This window comes from Limulus polyphemus, unplaced genomic scaffold (genome assembly GCF_000517525.1).
Source record: "Limulus polyphemus unplaced genomic scaffold, Limulus_polyphemus-2.1.2 Scaffold3160, whole genome shotgun sequence".
NCBI lineage: Eukaryota > Metazoa > Arthropoda > Merostomata > Xiphosura > Limulidae > Limulus > Limulus polyphemus.
The window spans coordinates 79,968-91,364 of NW_013668770.1; the positions used below are offsets into that span (position 1 = coordinate 79,968).

The 11,397-nt window shown below is 34.0% G+C and overlaps 1 protein-coding gene across 2 annotated transcripts in view; it reads left to right on the forward strand.

Annotated features, from left to right (window-relative positions):
* Window positions 1-11,060, forward strand: part of LOC111088123 — a 15,647-nt gene extending 4,587 nt beyond the window's left edge. Inside the window, exons 4-6 of one of the 2 annotated variants that reach the window (XM_022397139.1) lie at window positions 9,169-9,195; window positions 10,023-10,109; window positions 10,874-11,060. In XM_022397139.1, the coding sequence (XP_022252847.1) occupies window positions 9,169-9,195; window positions 10,023-10,085 (90 nt within the window). In that variant the 3' untranslated portion in view covers window positions 10,086-10,109; window positions 10,874-11,060. The remainder of the gene's footprint in view (window positions 1-9,168; window positions 9,196-10,022; window positions 10,110-10,873) is intronic. The other variant, XM_022397140.1, reaches the window with a different exon arrangement.
* The last annotated feature ends 337 nt before the right edge of the window (window positions 11,061-11,397 follow it).

An 11,397-nucleotide genomic window follows, 5' to 3' on the forward strand; every position in this document is an offset into this window, starting at 1 on the left:
ACGTTATAATGTGATGGTCAATCCCACTATTCGTTGGTAAAAGAGTAGCCCAAGAGTTGTCGGTGGGTGGTGATGACCAGCTGCCTTCCCTCTAGTCTTATACTTCTAAATTAGGGACGACTAGCGCAGATAGCCCTCGTGTAGCTTTGCACGAAATCCATAACAAACAAACCTTCAGGGGTGCACCAATGCACGATCAATCACACCAAGTAGTTACCTGAGAAATCAAACAAAATTACGACGTCTAAATTAATTATCTCATCTTCGTAAAATTATCTTAACCCTTAGCGATAAATTCAATAGCCGCGGCACTTGAAATTATTTTAGGCAGAATTAGAGTAAATTTTACCGGTTTCGTGACAACGGATCGCAAACCAGTCATGCAAACCACGAGGCCCACCTTATAATAAAGTCTCGAAATATTTGGTATTTCACACAAATGTTGTTGGTATTTGCTAGAACCTTAAAATATGTTACTATATTTGCAAAAATATTAAACGTTTGAAAATGAATTATATATTATTAATAATGAAAGCTTTTGTCTGCTCGGAAATCCTTTCTGACAGGATAGTTATTTAAATAGTGTCTCCATGTGTTTATATATGTGGTTATATATCCAGTTCGTTCATTAGAACTTTATGAGCAATAACCGTTTTTTTAAATTTACATAAATTACACATTTTCCCCTTAAACATATCTTGTCATAAGCTTAATACTACCTCTTATAAGAAGTATTTTCTGTATTTTAAACGAAAAAAAAATACAATATCGGAGGAAATCAGTACTCAGAATGATAAACAAGCGTTTTCTAATTTCACATCTAATTTGTGTGTGTGTGCGTGTAATAATTTTATTTTAGCATAATAATTTTCTTAGCTCATTAAACGAACTCTCATCCCTTCGAGAGAAAAAAACCGTGCTTACTTGTCATTAGATTCTATACAAACGTTTCTATTACATGTGGAATGTCTCCCAGCAGTTGCCATGGGAACGGGAGGATAGTGCTCCTATTCGCGCTTGATTTAACACGGCTGCAGAGTTGTCTTTTCTTTTCACGATGTAATAGTTCTTCGATCTTGGATCGATTAGGAACAGAGTTCCTGCTGAACAGCTAGAAAGCTTCACATACGTAAAGATAGATAGATATTTCTTTTTTTATTTCTATATAAAAATCCAACAAGTATACTACTTGACACAAGCTAAGAAACAATTAGGGTGTATTGAAAACGTTTTAATAATCTGACAAATATACAATTTTCATAGAGGACTAAACACTCTCACATCCTAAGTTTCGATTAATGATTAGAAACAAAACAGTAAATAAAAATTATTTTTGTTACATAAAACAACTGTTTTCCAGGTATTCACATACTATAAAGTCGTTGTAAAGTACTGCGTTATAAGGTATAATAATATTCTGTACTGGTTATTGCAATAAGTTTAACGTCTAATGTATGGGAAATTTCAATATTTGCTTTATTCATACCTAATACCGAGAAATTATTTTTTTACTCGTAGATGCAACCAGGCCAGGCATGGCCAAGTGGTTAGGGCGCTCGACTCGCAATTTGAGGGTCGCGGGTTCGAATCCCGTCCCACCAAACATGCTCGCCCTTTCAGCCGTGGAGGTGTTATAATGTGACGGTTAATCCCACTATTCGTTGGAAAAGAGTAGCCCAATAGTTGGCGGTGGGTGGTGATGACTAGCTGCTTTCCCTCTAGTCTTACACTGCTAAATTAGGGACGGCGGGAAATAGCCTTTGTAGGTTTGCCATAAAATCAAATCAAACATACAAACTTTTGACATAAAAATAATAGAATTGTAATGGAGATCTCTCATTTGAATGGCTAGTAAAGTAAACTTGAAGAGGTTTCACTTTAGCGATTGCAGACTTTGAGATAACCAGTGACTGACAAGAAACAAAGCCAATACAGTTGATGGTAAAAATAATAATTTAGTTAATAAATTAGTATCAGTATATATTCTGTCTAAACTAGTTTCAAAACTCTGACATATCAACGAGATACGACTATCTCAAATACATAAAATACGACTAGTTTTGTAAGTGAATAACCTAAACACAATCTATGTCTACCTACGGAAGGCCTATCTTTTTTAGTTTCTGAAAAGTTTGCATTTCAGGTACTTTATTATCAACAACCTGAATAACATCACAAGCTAAACGACTCTTAGAAGCACACAAACATTAGCAGCTTGTAAAGTTAGAACCGCAGATAATTTCAATGACATGCAAGACAATTCCAAGAAACTCATTTAAATCCTTTAGATGATATTAATTTGGAGAAATTTATGCAATCAAATTAAAATATAGAATCACGTATCCGAGTTCCACGTTAATGTAGAAAATGATATGACCATTTACTTCAAAAAAGAAAAACTATTACTGTGAACAGTTTCTTATTATTCAATGCTACTGTGTTACCTATAGGCGTTGCACGTTATCTAACAACTACAATGATATATAATGCAAATACAAATTTCACATGGCTTCTTATTATTTATATTCTTATGCAATTTTTGGAAACTGTTACCCTAGTCATTTAGCAGAATATGATAATGTTATACTGTATATTTAAAGTCGGTTATTTTTCATTATTTGCTAAACATTCTCAAACACATTCTATTTGACGTATTAATGAAGGATGCCACTGATATCTTTACTTGCACTTCTGCTTTCAGGCCGATCCTGCCAGTCAGTGGGTCTGTGGGTCCAATGTTCGTGACCCGTCACTGTCCTAAATAATTCACGCTCCGCACTTTGGGCAATGGGCACGTTCTAAGGGTAACGATCAAATACCTTTATCTGGTTAGACAAGAGTAGCCAGTGGGTGCTTTTGGCTAGCTGCGTTCCCTCTTGTCCATCAGTTCAAATTTAGGGGCGCAGATAGCTTTTGAATATCCGAAATCAAACAAACTTCCACTTTTTTTAACTTGTTCAACAGAATTTTCATGCTTTATACTTTGTTGAATTTCAATAAGGTTGTTTGACTTTGCTTCATGGTTGATAAAACAATTAGTTTTCATCGTATAATATATGTTGGGCCCGGCATGGCCAGGTGGTTAGGGTGCTTGACTCGCAATCAGAGGATCACGGGTTCGAATCCCCGTCCCACTAAATATATTCGCCCTTTCAGCCGTGGGGTCGTTTTAAAGTGACGGCCAATCCCACTATTCGTTGTATAAGAGTAGATCAAGAGTTGGTGGTGGGTGGTGACGACTTGCTGCCTTCCCTCTAGTCTTTCACTTCTAAATTAGGGACGGCTAGCGCTGATATCCCTCGTGTAGCTTTGCGCGAAAATTCAAAACAAACAAACAATAGATGTTATTACTCTTTCCGTGAAATTAGAACATTCAGTACGTAACAAATGAATCTTGCTCTAAAACTGACTTCGTTATTTAACATTGACTGTCTCTCTATTTATTTTCTTTCTTTTTTTTTATCTTATCAGTAGAATTTTCAAATGTATTCTCTTGTTGTGTAGAAATAAATGATTGCCCAGTTTCAATTACTTGCTTCAATTGCAGGGAAATGGCTTTTGACAAGGAACTTAATCTGCTTTCAGATGAAGTTGGCTAATCTTTAAAATATTTACTTGGGACACAAGCAGATTTTTAATCTTTTCAAGCCTTTCATCACAACAGTTAGATATATCACTGTCAACTCTGAGTCATTCCTTTCATCACAACAATTACACATACCATTGTTAACTCTGATTCATTCCTTTCATCACAACAATTACATATACCATTGTTAACTCTGATTCATTCCTTTCATCACAACTGTACGTATACCATTGTTAACGTTCCTTTCATCACAAACGTTACATTGTTAACTTTGATAGATACAATATTCAAAAACCCTTCTTTGCCCTAAGGTTAAAAAAAGTAATAAAGGGTATCACTCACAAAAGATGTGGTGTCTGATTCAATTGAACCATTTAAACAATAGACTGAGAGACAGGCTTTTAGTGGTTTAAGTTGATATAGTTATTATGTCTAACAATGGTCAATACTCTACTGAAATTTCCCAAACAAGGCTATATGGTAAGAAAATATGTATACAGGAGTTCTATTGATACTTGAATCCACTACAATCACAGTAAAAGTCCCTAACCAAATTACGATATATCTTGCTTTTAGGGACAAATATCTAAACATATATATCTAATTAAATTGTCATATAGTTTTCACTTACAAACTTACAATATTCAAGCATGTAGAGCCAAATTCTGGTTTCAATCTCTAATCACGTTTATAAAAGACAAACTATTATGATAAACGTTATGAAGCTTATGAGAAAACTCGATTAAATGCATCCTGGTGACTTAGTTCGAGTCTGAAAGTTTACATTCATATCCTTGTCTAGCACGATTCCTGGTACAACTATGAAGTTTAATGTGTACATATTTTATAAATCTTCTCGCATTCTTGAATAATATATATAATAAAAGGTTTCGCAGCCTGGAAGCCACTGTTTGAAAATCACATACAAACAGACATTACATTCTAACTGTATGTTCAAGCAAGTAGTACGTTTATATGTGGAACAGATATATAAATTATTACGCGCGGTGCTCGAATGTATAATAGTATCGCTACATTAAACTTTACGCAGCTGAAATTCGTGTATGTTGATATGGTGAATTGAATTATGCATAAGGGAAGAAGTAGCCGGGTTTAATTAAAGCCATCTTTCTTGAAATATATTTATGTTGAGAGAGAACGTACATTCTACCGACATTAATTAAGGCTGCTTTCAATATTCTGTAGCTTCGTGAACACATGTTAGCAACAAATGTATAAATAACACGAAATATATAATAAAAGATAATGTAATGAAAATTCTTGAAAATATTGTTTCCAGCAAAATAAATGTGACAGATGGTAAATAATGATAAAGGGTACGTTCGTTCGTTTGGTAGTTGTTAAGCACAAAGTTACACAATGGGCTATCTATGCTCTGCCCACCACGGTTATCGAAACCTGATATATGCTTAAAGACTTACCGCTGAGCCACAAAATAGCTACGAAATTTATGGAAAGTACCACTTAAAAGCAACCAATATTCGATGTACTTGGATGAACTATAAGATCTTGTCTGGTATTGTTTTTAGCAAAATATTTAATGTCGAGTTTTGTTTCTGTTTTTTAATTTTTTTTCACTAACCTTTAGATAAAAAACGGCACTGTGTAAGTAAAGATAAAACATACATTGCAATGAATATCATCTTGTTTTACAGAGAAAAAAAAACACAGACATGTTTTTAACCATTGTTTTACAGAGAAACACACACACACACACACATTTTTAACCATGATACTTCGGCAACGGAAACAGTGCAGCTTTGTTCAAAATAACACTACACGAAAAGGCATTCATGACTCCTTTAATTATTACCGATAGGTTAAGCCTAAATCAACTAAAACAGACCAACATCGTGAAACTGCTCCCTCAACCTTTCATAGTAGCAGTGCAATCCTTTGCTCAAATCGATGGATTCTCCTGTGTTTTATACTCCATTTTCAACGTGTAAGTCATCATAAGAGACGACGCTTTGCATTCACGGCTGAGAAGTGACAGTTATGAGATTCAACCAACCTGTAAATTCCAGCAGTAGTATGGAACTCCCTGCATATAGTCTATATGTTGGCCTATAGTTCTGAATTGTTATTAATTCCTGGGAGAATGATTTAGTGTCCGGTGTGAATAGAACAGTGATTAATGTTTCGTTACCGGACCGATAATTATAACCACAATTTTCCAAATTTCTACAGCACATTACCCACAGGGGTTTAAGTATGAGTTGTTGACCAGTTGAAATCTGACGATAACTCATGCCACCAATGCTTCATCATCAAATAACCTCATTGAAGATCAGTGTGGTCGTTTCTCGTGGCATCTTAACCCCAACTGGAAGTCTGAAGCAGTTGCTAATTTAACAATGCTATACAGCTGCAATGCACCACGAAATTCACAAGTAAGTTCAGTTCAGATGGATCATGTCCATCTTGGTGCCATTGTTGCCCAGTACAGGAAATGGATCATAGAAGGAACGTGTTAGTGTATTTTCCCCTTCAAATTTAAAACAAACGAACAAAAAAGGTTTTATTAAATAGACATTATGCAGAGGTTTTAATTGACACTTGTATATTTCGGGCCGAATTAGATGGCCAAAAAGCTAATAATCAGTCAGAGGTTTACTAGCCTATAAGTAGTAATGATTGATAAACCTTTGATTGCTAATTAGCTTTTGGGTCATATAATTTGGTGCGAAATATTAAAGAGTGCAGAGTTTTGGTTGTCTCCTATACATCTATCACTATAAGAAGAGTCACAACTAATGTTAATGTAGCTTATAAACAGCTGTAAGACTTGAATCTTTTACTTTGTCTATGTATATATATATATATATAATGCACAAAAATCTGTCTGTGCGTTATCTAACTACTCCTAGGTCACTGGGCCAATCCCAGCCAAAGTTTATGGGATGATAGTCTGGAACAAGGGGCATATTAATGCGGGGTTCTCAACCCCGCTACTCCCCATTTGTTTATACATTTCAATATTTCTTGGGATGAAGTCTCTGTACCCACTGCTTTTGCTTTTCCTCTTTTCTTAATTTTTTTCTGTGATGAAAACGTTTAGTTCCTCCACAAAAACCGAAGTCGATTTATGAAGCGTACGAGTTTAAGTTTTATTCATTTTTTCCAAAATAAATTTTTATTCATTAATGATTGAATTCGAAAAACCGATTAACTGACTAACTGATTAATCAAAACCATGCACGAAATGTAACCCTCCTAGAAAGGGTCAATTTTAGGTGTCATTTGTACTAACAAATCCCAAACTTCAACTATTTTGCAACAAGTAGGGTCAAAAGCTTTAATCTAGATATGAGGCTATGGTAATGGTCAAGGACAAAGAGAATGGATATGCAAATCGTTACAATAAACCGTGAAAAACCCTCAAAAGCGGCCTTAAGCGAGTTCTGTAGCATATTTTGATATAATCTGGAAAAGCATACTTAGCCAATAAGGTTAAACAGTAAGCAGTATTATGTACAACAATCTGAGGTAACCGTCCTTTGTCTGGGTTATGAACTTAAAAAAATATGGGAGTGGATGCTATGATAAATAGCATGATTCACACAATTTATTTATAACATAACATATTACTACATTATTAATTATTACTTCACTAAAAGTTTTGTATAAGCTTTAAGAACTCAGTATGTATACACTGTGCGATGCTCATGATGACTTTCTGGGAAGAGGCAGTGGCAAAAGTAATGGCAGAAGAGGAGCTTTCTGTCACCTGCTTTCAACACCTAGCTCTTAATGTCCTCCTACAGTGTTTCACGTAATTAATTAATAGATGGTCACTGGATGCAGAAGTGTCTTACGGGCCAAAGTTGAAAGATCACGGGTACAAGTAGGAAGTTGGTATAACTCAAAACATGGCTCTTCATATCAGCCTTGGAGTAGAAACTTTAGCTGAGTTTATGTATTATTGCAATAGTGGTGATCATTTTTTCATTGCATTCCTACATAGACAGTACTAGCGCACTCTAAGACATATAAGTCGTTTGTGTAGCCTCCTCCCCACATTATGTATCTTGTGTTATAGAAAAATTTAATGATTTTTTTTCGTATGTAAGGACGTGGCGCCATCTATGAATGTAGTCAACGTCAACTACGTAAAAGATAATAAATGCTCAATAACAGCAAGGCTGTCTTGGAGAACATCAAAGAGCATTAGAAAAAATATTTAATGCTTTGATGACTATTCATCCAACTAGTGTAGAGGCAGAGAGACGTTTTAGTACAGATGGCCTCTTCGTTACAAAATTGCGCAGTCTTTAAATGATAATACTATTTACCAGCTGTGTTTTCTTCAGTCTTATCTCGTGCAAAATAAACGATAATGAGAGGAATAGCTGTTCTAAAAACACCAAGGAACATCCGACTTCATTATAAAATATTTTGATGTGATGTTTGTACCTACAATTAGTGTGGAGACAAAGAGGTCTTAGTAGTTTTACCTCCTTAGTCTAGATACAAAACTATGCATATTTCTGAAAATGATATGGTTAACAAGCTGTATTTTTCATTGATGGTATGATGTAAGTAAAACAATAAAAGTCTTTCACATTTTTAGAAATTTTAATCATCTGAGGCAGTTAACCATTGACTAGTTGGAAAATTTAATCATTTTTACCAAAAAAAATCATCAATAAACAATGCACTTTTATACAATCATGCAAGGCAGGAAATGTTAGCGTTTTAAAGAAAGAAATACCAGTAATATTGAACCCTATCAGTAAAACAAGTTAAGATGTTGTTTTAGCATGGAATAAAGAGGCTACTCCACGACCGAAAGTAATCCAAGAACACGGCGATCTATTGCAACTAATGTAGGAACATCTCTCGCAACTGTAAATAATCCTCTTTTATATGAAAAGTTTCTCCCAAAGTACATAGTACAACAGAAGGGCAATTTTCCAAAGCTGCACGAGCGGCATCTATCATGCGACAAAATTGACAGAAACGTGTCGTCACATTCAACAAAGCATATGTCTACTCTACTTAAGTGTCTGAAAATGTTCGAAGAATTCATTAAAGTTATGCAAATGATAAAACATTTCAATAATTGTACACAATATGTCGAAAAGCATTTTATCGTTGCAGATAATAACTAAGACGGTAAGTTACACATCAGGAGGATGGAGAAAAATGGCAAGATTAACTCCTGTATACAATCTTGTTAATCTGCTGACACCACTATAATGTGAGGAAGTATCATCTTTGTACTCACAAGATGCCACTGTCACGAAAAAGTATCCATAATATCATATGCTGAAGTCAATATGCCACTTCTCTGATGATGGAAAAAAGGCTGTTTAGCCTAAACACTCATTTTTGATTCATTCCCATAGGTCGTGAATATGTGAGCACCCCTCAGTGTGTATGCATGTGTGTGCGTGTATATATATATATATATATATCATTTAGCAATGGTAAGCTCACAAAAAGAGGTAAATCTATCCACTTATATGTTCTTCAAATTTGTGTATCACTATTAAATAAAATTTTTAAATATTATTATTCAATTACTGTTCTAATTTTTTTCTTCTTTTTTGGAACAGCTTTCCGTGTGCATTACTCCAGTCGTTGTAAGTATATATTTGTTATATTTTAAATGTAAAACAATACATAGACTTATTTTTTCAATAATTCAGTAAGAAAATGACTTAAAAGAGAAGTCAAATATTTCAAAATGTTCTGTTTTTAGAAATTATCATCACTGGAAATATGTTTTTCATAATAGACCTTTTAGATAATTTTGCATATATGATTATGTTAAATTTCCCTACGAATAAGGGTCGGACTGTAAATCCGAGGGTTTTATGACTTGTTTCTCATGAACGAAAAAAATCACGCTCCGCATAATGGTGCCGAAAGGCGTTATAAAAATGAAGGTCAAATGCTACTATTCGATTAGAATACATTAGAGTTGCAGGTGGGTATTATTGAAAAACTTCCTTTAACGTATCAATTAAAATTATAGGTGGCTACTGCAGATACCCCTTGCGCGACTATCGGAAGCAAACAAACCGTACTAGAACGTTTTATAACTTTAAGAAAGAAATATTTCATGGGACTTCATTTGTTTGTTAAATTTTGCGCAGAGCTACTCGTTGATATCTATTCTTGCCGTCCCTAACTTAGAAATGATAGACTAGAGGGAAGGCAGCTATTCAACACCACCCACAGCCAACTCTTCGATTACTCTAATCGAACAGAGGGATTGACTTTTACATAATAACATCCCCACGGCTAGAAAGCCGAGCGTGATGTGAGTGATTTCATAGCCATCTTTACTCTGAAATATATATATATATATATATTTACAATAATAATTGTTTTTATTATATATAATTTTTAAATAGATTTTCATTAAAACGTGACCTGTAAGTTGATAAATTTTCCCATTTTCCAGATGGAAATATTAGAAGAGCTCCAGCAAATTGTCGAAAAATGTGTGAATCAGGTGGAGGGTTAATAACTTCATATGGCCTAAGATGAGGTAATAAGTCAGTCTTGTAGTGGAAGAATACTCAAACTTTAGAATGAAAGCTAAAGATATGAATCAACTGTTATATAATTTGATTAATAAGTCAGTCTTGTAGTGGAAGAATACTCAAACTTTAGAATGAAAGCTAAAGATATGAATCAACTGTTATATAATTTGATTAATAAGTCAGTCTTGTAGTGGAAGAATACTCAAACTTTAGAATGAAAGCTAAAGATATGAATCAACTGTTATATAATTTGATTAATAAGTCAGTCTTGTGGTGGAAGAATACTCAAACTTTAGAATGAAAGCTAAAGATATGAATCAACTGTTATATAATTTGATTAATAAGTCAGTCTTGTAGTGGAAGAATACTCAAACTTTAGAATGAAAGCTAAAGATATGAATCAACTGTTATATAATTTGATTAATAAATCAGTCTTTATTGGTGTTCATTCTTTTTTTTTTTATTAATGTCACTAAAACACTATTATATTGCATTATCAGTATGATATTATAAATGTATTTTAATTTTTCATCATTGATTGATGTTTTTCTTCTGTAAATGATGCCGTTTGATGATTAGCCAGACATTCTCTAATTGGCCAATCAGTAGTGAAAGAATTCAGTCTAACAAATTTAAAACTCAAATATTTTTAAACACCTATTAATCCATGCATTTTAAATTATCACGATTATTTGCCATGACAATTAATAAGTGTTATTAAATAATTCCATATTGTGAAACGTCTGATTGGATCTTTTTTCTTTCGTAGCTTCGGTTTACACCACACCGACCACATATGCACGTCGTTAATTAAGTAAATAATAATTGTAGAATCTGATCTGTTAGTAATTGTTTCGGTAATATATGAAGTGATCATTTTGCAGTTAATGTAAAAAATATTTTTATTCCTAATAAACTGAGTTTTTCATGGTTTGAGTTCAAACCTCTACAATAAATTGTTTGTTCATATTCTTTTCATGATGATTTCATGTCTAATATGTTACTTAATTACTCTCGCCCCCGGAGGGAGGGTGAAGGTATTGCAGTCGGGTCAGTGTGTGTGTGTGTGTCTGTCTGTGTTTCCTCACGCGTATCTGAAAAAATAAAAGACCGATGTACTCGAAAACTTTACACAAGATGGGAAGTCAGTATGGGACAGTCCTCCCCAAATTTTGTCCAGATCTAGATCTGGATTCTTGTTCACTTTGAAACATATTTTATAATGGGGAGATAAGGCATTTTTTACAGTTTTGGGCTAATAATTCTGTAAAGTGTGATCGGATTTGTACAAAC